Source organism: Phoca vitulina, unplaced genomic scaffold, assembly GCF_004348235.1.
Source record: "Phoca vitulina isolate PV1807 unplaced genomic scaffold, GSC_HSeal_1.0 scaffold21, whole genome shotgun sequence".
NCBI classification, from domain to species: domain Eukaryota; kingdom Metazoa; phylum Chordata; class Mammalia; order Carnivora; family Phocidae; genus Phoca; species Phoca vitulina.
Genome location: NW_022589724.1, coordinates 8,518,055 through 8,530,750, shown reverse-complemented (window position 1 = coordinate 8,530,750; position 12,696 = coordinate 8,518,055). Strand labels below are relative to the sequence as shown.

General features: G+C 51.3%; 1 protein-coding gene across 10 annotated transcripts in view; it reads right to left on the bottom strand.

Annotated features, from left to right (window-relative positions):
• The window catches only part of ZNF462 (zinc finger protein 462), a 136,654-nt gene that overhangs the window by 70,990 nt on the left and 52,968 nt on the right, over positions 1–12,696 (bottom strand). For 9 of the 10 annotated variants that reach the window (XR_004301151.1, XM_032418888.1, XM_032418884.1 and 6 more), the window contains 4 exons: positions 9,112–9,361; positions 2,946–8,566; positions 1,971–2,135; positions 12–115 (listed from right to left, as the gene is read on the bottom strand). Coding sequence is in view for 9 of the 10 variants with exons in the window: in XM_032418888.1 (XP_032274779.1) it covers positions 12–115; positions 1,971–2,135; positions 2,946–8,566; positions 9,112–9,331 (6,110 nt within the window). In the remaining variant the exon portion in view is untranslated. The remainder of the gene's footprint in view (positions 1–11; positions 116–1,970; positions 2,136–2,945; positions 8,567–9,111; positions 9,362–12,696) is intronic. The other variant, XM_032418891.1, reaches the window with a different exon arrangement.

The window sequence follows — 12,696 nt, the reverse complement described above, 5'->3', positions numbered from 1 at the left end:
GCAGCACTTACTTGTGCCTGAAAGCAGAAACAAAGGAGCAATACTGGCAGCCGTACTTGTCCTCGCGGGTAAACATGGCCAGGGCCAGATGGCTCCTCTCATGAGAACGCAGCCCCTGCATGGACATCAGGACTCTGTCACATTGACTACAATGGTATCCCCCCGGCCGGGTTTCATCCTCCAACATTCCATCAAGCAAGCAGTGTTCACCATCCACCCGGTCCACCAGGGCGCCACTGGCATCTTTGGCTGCTTCCAGTCCATCCAGGAACAAGTGGGAAGGGTCTTCAGCCTCCTGCTAAGAGAACCACACACACACACATGCCCCACCAACAAAATAAATATCCATCATCATCGTCTCCAGCTCTCCTCCTCTCCCTTCATTCTCCCAAACTCATCAGCATCTCCTGTTCAAGCTTCCTCCCCTGCCTCTCGGGCTCCCCCTAGAGGGAGGGCAAACCCGCCTGCCATTCGTCAGGCAGTGCTGGTGTTTTGAGGGCATGTCCGGGCTCAGGCTGCTACTGCCCAGGAAACACAAGAGAGGGGCTTTCCCACTGTGAAGACCGTTCACTCACTTGGCTCCCATCTTAGAAAGCACATTCACACTGCCATCCCACCTGAGCTGACATAAAGCAGGGTTAGGGTTATGGCTCAGAGAAAAGAAAGGAAGGAAGGAAAGAAGGAAGGAAGGAAGGAAGGAAGGAAGGAAGGAAGGAAGGAAGGAAGGAAGAAAAAAAAAAAAAAGCGGAGAAGTTTGGGCACCTAGGAGCCATGGGCCATCCTTGGGAAATGAAGGAACGGGAAGGACCCTGCCCTTCGCCACCCAGGCTCCTCCCCACCCTGCATGTGGTGACTTCACCCATCATTCGGGAGGCTGCCGTATGATCGACTGAAAAACTTAAGAAGCAGCCTGGGCTTAAGACACCCGTGTTTGGAGGTGACTCCTTGGGTTACTGATTACACACGAAGAGCTGCCCCGTTTCCCTTGAGCGATTCCAGGAAACAAGCCTGGGACACACCATGGGGGCGTGGAAGGGGCCGACCGGCGCTGCCCCCGGGGGCCCCTGTGCTGCTGAGAGCCAGAGGGGCTTCAGTCTTAGTGAAGGAAAGCAGAGACTTTACGTCCATGTTACATGGGCACAACAGGACACCAGATCGAGAAGGGCCGATGACAAAAACGTATTCACGTAGCTAGAGACAAAGAGCTGAGCCCTGAACTAAGTTCTCTGCCCAAAAATCAGAGCTTAGCCATATCCTGGAAGGCAGGGATGGTGGCTCGGTCACTGAAACTGCAGCTGCTGAGGGGATTCCGATGTTCATGTTCAAAACAGGTGGCCCAACAGAAGTCAGGGGCAGGAGGGAAGGCACTGGTCAGCGACATACGGGGGAAAAGGGGACGAAAGAGCCAAATCAGGTCAAGGGGTTCTTGGGGCCCTACTGTGACCGGGAGGCTTGTAGTGTTAGATTTCACGTGTCTTACGCTCCTCAGAGGACCCAGGCTAAGAAGTAAAAGATTCTCCTGGGCTCTCTGCAGCGTCAGCCAGATGAGAACAGTTAAGAAGTCAGGCAGCGGGAGGAGCAGAAGAAGATGATGGGAGCAGGACCCACTTGATTCCTCTCAAGAGCTCGGGCAACTTGGAAGAGCAAACACCTAATGGCACTAAATGCAGAACAGAAGGGCGACCCAAAGCCTCCTGTACCGAGAGGCCCGGATCTTCCGTTTCCACCAAACTATCCGCGTGGAAGGGAACCAGATCGAAACGCGACCAGGTCGAGACACGAAAGATGAGAAGAGGGTCCAACCTGCAAAAAAATCAAAACAAGCCAGACCGATCCAAGCACAGCTCAGGAATGCCCACATTCTGGGACGCCCTTTCCTGAGCTGCTTTGAGCAACGGGGGTTAATCAGTAACTCGAATGGCTCACACACAAGAATGCTCATCCAGACCTCCCCCCTCCCCGGTCCTCACCTTCACGGCGGCGGACACCGCCGGGACGCTGCCGTACTGGACGTGCTTTCGGAGGTGGTTGCAGATGGCTCGGAGCGTCGGGTGCACTTCCACACAGAATTTACACTTGTAGCCCACCACCTTCCTCTCCTTGATCTTTGGCACCTCTTCTAAGTGACCAAAAGGCTGGTAAAATACAGTGGTAGCCATCAGTACTCCGAGCCCTCCCTCGCACGCCGGCATTTACGCTCGTAGCTTACTAGCAGATTTTATTTCAAGGCGGATTAGCAGGTTAAAAACCAAGGGAGAGCTATGTGAGTATTTTTACAGAACGAATTCGTCAGAGCCGTGGCACGCTGCCTACTAGGCAAAAGTCTCCGGAACCCAAATGTGTTACGACTTGTGAGGAGAGAAGATTTCTGTGGAGAAGCCTCATCGTCACGGCCACCGGGTCGTGTGTGGTTTTCAAACCAACGTCAACTACGCAGGTGAAACGTTGCATAGCTACGCCATTAGTGAACGTCTTGACCAAAAAAATTAAAAAAAAAAAAAAATTAAAAAAATTAAAAAAAAAAATAACCTACTCCTGGAGATGTTAAGGTTCACGTAGCAGACACTGCAGACCAGAACCACGGCTGAGAGGTGCCGGTGACACCGAGAGACGGCCCACAGCTGCTTTAGAAAGAGAGCGAGCGTTGTCGTGTAACTAGGCCTTGGATAAGGCTACTTGGCAGAAGGAGATCCAGAGAAACCACCACCCCGGCCCTCCCCTGGGGAGCCCTGGGAGGAGCGGGAGGGAGGGGAGCGGGGCCGTGGGGGAGGGGGAGCAGAGACCGGGGGATAATCAAGCTCGAAATGTTTAATTGACTTATTGAGCTCTCTGGCAAGCTAAGTCACTAGGAAGCCTGTAGCAGTTTGGCTGGCAACGAAGAAGTGCGTGTGGGCACCAGTGATGAGAGGCCTCCTGGGGGAAGGGAAATCAAAACATATCCTTACCCTCTCTTGTTTGAAATCTGCAAAAGCACCATCTGCATATTTCTGCTTGCTCAAAAGCTGTTTCCTCCTCTCCTGACGTTTGGCACGCTTCTGGAATTCCTCATTGTGAATGTTCAAGTGTGAGGTCAGCTCCGCCGTGCTTTGCAGTTTGCTATCACAGTGCTTACACTGGTAGGCGGGGTTCGGCAAGCGGGGGCCGCCGCCCAGGATGACGAAGTCCCGCTTCAGGTCCCGGCTGTGGTGGTCAGTGTAGTGCATGCACAGCAGCTCGGCCGTGCTGAAGGACAGCTTGAAGCACTTGATGCAGCGGAATGGGAGCCACTCCATCTCCGGGGCTTCGCTTCCCTCCACCTCGGCGGCTTTCTCGAAGCTGCCTCTCTCCTCCTCTTCCATCACCACTGGCTTCTCGTGCTCGTCCGCGTAGACGGCCGTGAAGTAGCCGCCCAGCTTGCTGGCGTGCTGCTTCTTCGGGAACACCCCCGGGTGGCGCTTCATGTAGTGGGACACGATGCCCTTCTTGCTGAAGGACTGGAAGGAGCAGAGCGAGCACTTCTTCTTCTCGACCGCCCGCCGGAGCTCCTCGCTGAGCTGCGGGGAGTCGTCCTTGGGCGGGGACGGGATGATCACCTTGTTGGGCTTGTCGCTGATGGTCCGGGAGGCGGCCAGGCAGTGCGTGTAGTATGCGTCGATGTCGTGGCGCTTCTGGTAGTGCGCCGCCAGCCCTTTGCGGATGGGGTTGGTGTAGGCGCACAGGGCGCACTTGAAGAGGTTGTTCTTGCCCTCCGGCTGGGCGCGCACGTTGTTGTGCTTGATGCGGTAGTGCCTGGCGATGCCCTTCCGCGTGGAGCAGAAGTACTTGCACAGCTGGCACCGGAATACCGTGTGGGAGACCAGGTGCGCGGCAGAGAAGTGAGACGTGGACACGGGCTCCTCTCCCACCTCCTCCTCGGTAACGGAGACCTGGGAGGGGCTCCCGTCGGCGGTCATCTCGGGCTCGAGGGAGACCGGCAGCTTCGGGGGCGACGGGGAAAAGACATCGAATTCGGGCTGATTGTGGTACTTCTCGTAGTGGATCTTGAGCTTCTCCAGCGTGCCGTGCGTGTACGGACACAGTTTGCAACGGTAGGCGCCGTAGCCTTGCTTGAAGATCCTGCTCGTCTCCTCCACGTCGTTCTGCGCTATGTCGGCCGACTGCTCCACGTCGTGCACAAAGTCCTCGGCGGTCACCTTGATGGCCGGGTGTCGCTTCTGGTAGTGGGTCAGGACGCCGTGGATGCGGGTGTTGATGTACGGGCAATGCCGGCATTTGTAGACGGCGCCTGGGTTAATGTCGATGTCCTGGGCGAAGTCGGCCGCCTTCACCTTCATGCCGGGGTGCTTCTTCCCGTAGTGCGTAAGAAGGCCGTGCAGGTTGTTATACTCAGACTGGCACACGGTGCACTGGTACGGGGTGGATGATATGGCCGGGTTGGCCGAAGCCAGCTGGATGCTTTTCTCTGGGGAAAGCCTCGCGTCGTCCGGGCACTCGGCATCCTGCTCGGGGAGTGGCGGGGGCAAACTGTTTTCACAGTTCACAGGACCCACCAGCTCTTCCGCGGAGGGGGGGAGGGGATTCTCAATGGCATCTTTCTCCTTGATGATATCCAGCAGCACCGACTCATCACCGTTCATGGCCCAGGGGTGGAAGGCCTGGTAGTGATTGGTGATGTCCCAGATGGACACGGCTTCAAAGACACAGTCTCTGCATCTGTACGTCTTCGCTTCCGCGGGCATCGTCAGAGAGGGAGGGGACGGGTCTGGCCCAGCCCAGAGTTTGGTAGCCATGTAAGTGTAGTCGACGTAATGCTCCGGATGCCTCCTTTGGTAATGCAGGAGTAGACCGTTGGGCTCTGTGTGGGAGTAGATGCACCACTCGCAGTGGTAGCCAGCTTCTATCAAGCCATCGAGAAATGCCCACCGCATGATGGACGTGACTGTGGCCTTCAGGGCAGGGTGGTCTTTCTTGATATGCTTCCTCAGTGCATAGAAGTAGGGGGAGGTATACGAGCACTGCCTACACTTGAGCGCTCGCAGTTTAGCTTTGTCCCGCTCCACGCTGGAGGGGGCGACGAGCACACAGCCGGCAGGCTTCTTCTGGTTCCGGTCACAGAGGCTTCGGATGGTGGCCGTGTGCTGCCGGATCACATCTGCATTGGCCTTGAAGTCTCGGTGCTTCTTCTGATAGTGAATGAGGACACCTTTGACCGTCCGGTTCCCATAATCACAGTGCTGGCAAAAGAACATCTCATTCTCCACAGGAGGGCCGTCTCGCTCAGAGCTGCCACGGTTCAGCTGTTGCATGGGGGCGGGTGGCCGAGGGGAGCCTTGGGGCCCCTCGGACCCTCTCATCATTGCAGCTGTGGGAGGAGCCTGTCTGATATATTTGGCAGTGACCTTTATTTCTGGGTGTCTTTTCTGGTAGTGGACAAGCACTCCCACAACTGACCGATTGCTGTAGGAACAGTGTTTGCAGTAGTAAAGCTCAGTACTGAGGTCTGGTGGCGGGGGTTGTGGGGGGGGTGGGGAACCCATGTTGGACATTTTGGGAGACATTGGAGCACCCACCTCAAATGATAATTGAGAAAGGGCAGAGCCCCTGTCCACAGACACCATTCGCATGGTTTTCTGGATCCTAAAGTAGGAAGCCTTTTCTTCTGGGTGTTTCTTCTGATAATGAACCAAGACAGAATGCATGTTGGGGCTTGCGAACGAGCAAACGTCACAATCGTAAACGACAACAGTGTTAACTGAGGGGTCCTTCTGATTTTCACATTCTGGAGTAAAGGTCTTTGAAGGAGTGTTTTTATTAAACGTAGCTGGCAGACCGCCCCCGCGACCCACGGGAGTGGAAGTCGCCATGCTCTTGGGGGCCGAATTCAGAATCTCCCTCAGTGTCTGGGATTCCGTATTCAGCCCTTCCTGCTGCTCCACGACATAGCTGGAAAATATCATCGCGTTGTTAATCTTGACCGTGGGATGCATTCTTTGGTAATGTGGCATCAGGCTTCGGACGTTCGGGCTCGTGTAGGAACAAAACCGACACCGGTAGATCAGGTCCGAATGGTCAAAGTTGAGTACGTTCATGGCTTCTGGGTGGTGTTCGCCGTAATGCTGCTGCAGGTCTTCAAAGTTGGTGTAGTCAATGTAGCATTCCAGGCACCTGTACACGGCACTGTGATCGTTGGGGTCCAAGATGTACCTAAAGCTGAACTTGATGTACGGGTGCATCCGCTGGTAGTGGGTGCTGACACTCCGGGCAGATTTGTTATTAAAGTCACAGTGTTTGCAATAGTAAAGCCTTCCGGAGTCACCAAAGTCTGTGTTCTCGTTATTGTGCTCAGTTCCATAGATGGGAGTCTGGGTGTTCAGCAGAGCGGTACTGGAAACCTGGTGATCTTTCAGGTTTGTCGAGGAGCCGTAATAGTCCTCTTCGTCTTCAGAAAGGGTGAGCTCAATCTCAGCCCCGTTGGTGGCGTTGTAGTCGTGGGCGACGCTTCTGAAGCTGGGCTCCTTCTGGGGCTCCCCGGCATCTCTCGCCCAAATCTGTTGGGCCGAGAAGGACGTGGACACCTCCATGACCGGCTCCGTCGGCTCTTCCTCCCTGTCCAACTCAACCTCTATCTCCACTTCGTTGTCTTCCTCTTCCTCCTCGTCGTCCTCCACATTGATCACCGCGTCCTCCTGCTGTTTTGTTTGGTTGATTTTGCTCTGCAGGTTGCTTGCTATCTCGTCGATCCTCGTTCTCTTCTTCACGGGCGATAAATCGAGGGGAAAGTCGTTAGCGAGCTTCCTGGAGGCCTTGGCTACAAAATTGTTCTTGGAGGACAACCCAAGAATTGAGGTCTGACTTTTCTTCACAGTGTTGCTGGAAGAGGGGTGGCTGTCTGTCTCACTCTCCAACGGCAGGCTTGAGGGCTGCCCCTCGAATTTTGGCAAGTTGTCGCAGAACGAGTGTTTGTGCTGCTGATGGACCCGTAGCCCTTTCAGAGTCGTGGTGGAGTAATTACACATGGTGCATTTGTAAGGGTGCAGGGGCGGGGCTTGCACGGGCGGCGGGGGCTGCTGTGTCGGCGGGGGCTGGGGCTGCGGCTGGGGTGGCACCTGGTGGGGGGGCTGTAGCTGCGGCGGCTGAGACGCAGGCGGCGGGGGCGGCGGCGGGGGCGGCGGCGGCGGGGGCTGTTGCTGCTGCAAGGGATCCAGCAGGACTCCTGACTTTCTGCCATTGATGCTTGAGCTCTCGTAAGACACGACCCCTTCGGTCAGTGGAGAAGCGAGGCTTTCGCTCTGGGAATTCACAGCATCCCAATCTGACGCCGTACCCGTGTGACACTGTTTGTGAGCCCCGAGCTTTAACGAGCTCTTGCAGGTAAACGGACATTCGTCACATTTGTAGACGGCGGTCTTTCCAGACAAGTGGATGTTTTCTATGTGGCGGGAGATGCTACGTCGATGCATAGTGAGGAAAGGACAAAAGGGGCACTGGAACCTATTCATGAACCTTCTAAACGGAATGCCCTTGGTCTCCAGCAACTTGTTGCCGTCCGAGCCCATCAGCTGCTCTGCAGACAAGCCCGATGTCTGGTGATCCATAGCATTCAAGCCATTCTCGCTGTCTAGCTCATTCAGCTCTTCATCAGAACTGGAGTCATTCAGCATGCTGTTAGTCTCCAGGTCAGCAGAGGAATTGGTCATGTCAGCCATTCCATAACGCGATCTCTCCGCCAAGTTAACGAGGCCAGAGTTGTGAGGGGACTTCGGCTTCATCTGAGGGTAAGACACGGGTGGAAACTTGGAAGCAGATGAAGAATTGGGTCTCATGATGGAGTTACTGATGGAGCCCCGGAAGTTGGAGACATTAGCGCTGGGCAGCTCCCGGCTTGCAGCATTCATGGACAGATAGGTGGAATTGGAAGTGGGGCTGGGGGCGTTTTTGTTCTGCACGTCAGGGAGGTTAGTCCCTTCTTGCTGCTGTCGGAGGCTGGAAAGGATCTTGACCATGCTTCGATGCTTCTTCATCATGTGGTCACACCAGCGTTCTCGGCGGGGGGTCTGGTAGCTGCACCACTCACAGCAAAAGTTGCCTCGAGACTTGGTCAAAGGCTTGACCATGGACTCTAGGATGCTGCGCTCCACGACCTCTGCTGGCAGTTCCTTGCAGGGGTCCTGCAGGGACACAGGTGGCACCACGGGGTCTGGTATCGGAGCAGGGGCAGGGAGGGGAGCAGTGGTCTCCTTCAAATTGTTTTTGTGATACATCTTCTGATGCTTAATTATTCTCGCCCTCCTAGGTGACTTGTATGTGCAAAACTGGCAAGAGAAGACCTTTCCAAATCCCTCGTGCATCATGATATTATAATTTAAGGATCCTGGAACAGGGGGGCCCGCCGAACTCCCTTCAGCTTGAGCTCCGTGGACCTTCCTTGTGTGTTCGATGAGGAGGTTTTTTGACCTGAAGTAGCGTACGCAGAACTTGCATTGAAAAAACTTGTTTGTTGGTTTGGGATTAGGGGCAATATGCTGACCGTAATATCCTGGACTGTGGCCATAGTAGCTTCCGGTCCCCAATGCAGTTGCATTTTGACCTAAAGAAAAAGCATGAGGTAAGTGAGAACAGAAAAGCAAACAAAAGAGAATTAAGAAATTCCATCACGCAAATCAATTTTTCTTTTCAATTATTCTTCATTAATAAACATCACATTCAAAAGTCCTAACGTCTCAAGATGAGGCCCTGAAGAGTATTAACGAAGCATTCATGAACGTACACATATCGCTTCTCACAGATGAAGACGCAGCATTCAGCTTTAGGAACGATACTCACCTCATCTCCACTAATGTGCCCTACAGCTATAAAAAGATGCGTTTCACACACTGCGACATTCATCCCAGAATTCTGCAAGATACTGTCCCGTTCTCCAAATTGAAAGGAAACTAAGAGACATAAGGAAGCCGAAAGGACAATAACGTAGGACACTCAAGAAGAGAGACATGACGCCCAAACCGCAAAGATGGCTCGCAGAGAGCAAGAAACTCTGAAGAAGCCACACACACCAAGGCCCACAGCTACAGGCTAAAACTAGAGGAGAGTGATAGGATGTACCAGATACGCCAAGAATCGGTGAAGATTTACCTGATAAATCCTCTGCGATCGCAAATTCGTCCTTTATAGAAGAATACTCCACCTCTGTCTGATTACTGGCATTCATGGACCCGGATCGTGGCTCATTAGCATTGTCTTCAGCAACATCAGTTGGCTGCAGAAATGCCGTGTGGACATCCTGAATGTGCGCCTTGAGGTCTTCGTAAGATGGGGCTCTGAAGTCACAGCCATCACACTGCAGCACCTCCATGATCTGGGCCTACCTTCTCACATTAGGAACCTGTGACAGAAGTCAGAACACACCGTCTGAAGAACTGCCCTGGCTGCCCATCCCAAGTCGACAGGGCTACAAGTCCATTAACAGAAAAATGTCTAGTATCGGCAGATTTCTCTCACTGAACTTTGCCAGTTGGAACACCGGCCAGAGAAACGCAACCAGACATACTAGGGATAGTGTCCTTGAGTTCCTAACTTCAAAGAAGGGGGGGGGCCCAGATAAACATTTTCCAGTTTGATATAAATACATCTCCAAATGCCACTGGTCAAGGAGACCCATAACAGTTCAAAAGTTTTAGTAGTTTCTGAGTTTCTTGACTGAATTTAAATTTTTTGTTAAGTCGATATTGACTTTGATTCTGGCTTGGACCCAATTTTTTTTTTTTTTTTAACTAGAACCTTCTCAGAAGTAAAGAGGATGTCTGTACAGAAAAAAGGACAAATTTCAATCATCATTAGCGGTTTTAATATGAGAACTTTGATGTTTCATCCCCAAATGGTGAAATAGTACTGAATCTTGCACTGGTGGTAGAGAGAGCTTTTATTTTGCCTTTTATTATTCTAATATCTTAACTGATATTGGGGTACGCTTCTTTCCTCCTTTCCCCAAACAGTTTAATTGTGTGTGTGTGTGTGTGCGCGTGCGTGCGTGCATGTGTGTATGTGTTTCATAAGCTAAATGGTTATTTTGCTTTTTACTACCTACCAATTATAACCTAACAGCTTCTCCAATCTAATTAGGTCATAAACTATTTCTCACGAGATTCTCCAACCACCAACTTCAGATGACAATCCGGTTTCTAGTTTAAAGTTGCACCTTGGTACCTTGGTTTACATTAAGATAACAGACACAGTTTTGAAGAGGGGCTTCTAAGTTGTGACTCTCTCTTTTCCTACGTCTCTCCTTCACAAACGTGAAGTGTATACTTGCCTGCCAAGAGCCATAAACCTGGGGTAAAAGCAAAACTTGCCCAGGTACCTTCACTCTGTTCTTCACTAGGTGATTGAGAGACACAGATAGCTTCCCACTAACTCAATGGAGAGGCTCACCATTAAGCCGTTAAGAATGTATTAGAAGGTGTAGTCTGTCCCATCGCAATACACATCTTGAGTTGAGATACCCGGTTATTATCTTAATCAGTGAGTTACTTCATTGAGCTCACCACAAACTCTACTGAGTCACTGTAATCTAGAACCAGATGTCCAAGAACTAAAGCTGAAGCCAAATCTCTCTATACTTTCATTGTACAGCAACTTTCAATACTTTTTATGGCAAAGGGTAAATTGTTTCTGCAGGAGGAACAAAGTCGAGTAATATGTCAAATGTAGAGAAAGGAGCCATTGCGGGCGGATTTTCTATGAAAGAATGCTGCTGCTGATAGCCTGCTAAAATAACTTCTGGCAAGTCCAGCTCTGGACAGACTGAGCTTGCAGAGTGAGACACAGATATGTACCTCCTCTTCTTTCACCCAGCAATTTATCCTTTTCCAATAAACACTGAACTGTGCACCAGAGTCTTTTCAGCTAACGAAGTCTCAATATTCGAGATACACAAGCTTTTATGCCTAAGCACCAACCCAAATTGTGTGGAAGAGGTTGCTATCAGCTCTGGATCAAATTACAGCAGTCACCGAGGCCCCACCCCACTTCTCCTTTCGCACAGTCCATTAGACCTGAAAACAAATTTTTCCATGGTGCAGACGACTCCTGCATTTAGAACACTTCACAGAAAAAAGCAGATCATCCAGTGTGCACTCCCCATCCCCCAAGCCTAGCCCTTTCATCTCAGCCAAACAAGCCACAGCTCTGCTGAATGTGTTTATCACACTTTCAAGAGATAGGAGCCCCTGCGTCACTGAAGCTCTAAGACTCACTAAGCTGCCCTAGTCCTCTGAGCTTTAGGAGCAGCCATTTTAGCTCGGAGCTTCTCTTCCGTGCACAACATGGCTTCTCTGGGATTCTGCTAGGCTGACAATCAGAAATGAGCAGTAGAAGAACAGGCTGGGCTCCTCCTATGCTCTTCTCCTCAACAAAGAATGAACTGTTTTCATTGCTTTCCGAAAAGCAGCACCTTTCTCCTCCTCAAATGTCATTCACCAAGATCTCCGAAGGTTCTTTTATCCCATGATTGATAAGCCTGTTCGTTAGTCCCAGCAGAGCTAACTGGTTATTGCAGGACGATCCTGGACCAGACCCTGTTCTACAGCAGGATTTGGGGGTGGGCTGGGGGGACCTCCAGAATGCCTTGGCTTCTTGGGAGTCGTCCTTCCACACACAGAAGACATACCATCCGACTCTGCTTGCCAGATTCCAAAGTCTAATGACCTTTGTTAATCACCAGCCAGTCTGTCTGCATGAGCAGACCCTGCCAACAGACACACCCTTCAACACAAAGGCTGTAGCTATTCCTTTTAAAAGAGGTTCTCTGAAAGCTCCATTGTGTAGCCCGAGAGGAAAACAAAATCTCTTCCCTTCAAAACTTCAAGCCTTTAGAAATAATGCAACAAAAGGCTTTCTGCTGTGTGTCTTTTGGAAATTTTGAGCCTGGTTTGCACAACATCAACAAAAATTATGGTTCTGCACAAGGAAAGCAGGGCACCTTCAGCATTAAGTCATCCACCCAGACATGAAATTCATCTCTCTATGCAGTTCTCTAATATCTTGGTGTCTTCGGAAGCTGTTATCAAGGATTCGAACTTCGCTGGATGCAAACACAAACCAACAGTCTCCTTGTTCTGCTACAAAGGAGATTAAAGGGTCATGAGATCAGAAAAAAAAAAAAAAACCAAACCCCACTGATTTGGAAAAAGAAGAGATGATGAAAGTGATTTCCTAATGGGTTCTAGCTTTAATGTTGTTGCAGTCTCTACCTCAAAAATAGCTCAGAGCCTTAGAAGAGGTTAATCTCCAGGCTGCTGAGAGAACCAGCGTCAGGTACAGCTGAATGGCCTTCAATTTGATGTCGGCACCAAGCACGTAAAGGAGGACAGAGCCTCCTTGGAAAGCCATTTTGCCTTTGTGTACACATTTCTCCTGAAGACGCTGACAGAAGAGGAAAACAAATTTCCAGCATGGCCTAAACAATCAAAGAAACAGAAACTCAATGTGTTTATGAGACCGAGGACGCGCACATGTGGAAGAAGTAAGAGCGGGAGGAGAAGAAAGGAATGGGGGAGGACAGGAGACAAAGAAAGCCAGACTGGAGGATGACCCATCCATCAACCAGAGTAGGTTTTCACAGCAGATGGTAATCCTCTGAGAAACTCACAACGAGGAAAAAGAGGAGAAAGAAGCTCTGCATATCTGACTGCTTCATCCACCCAGAGAGAGCAGCAACAC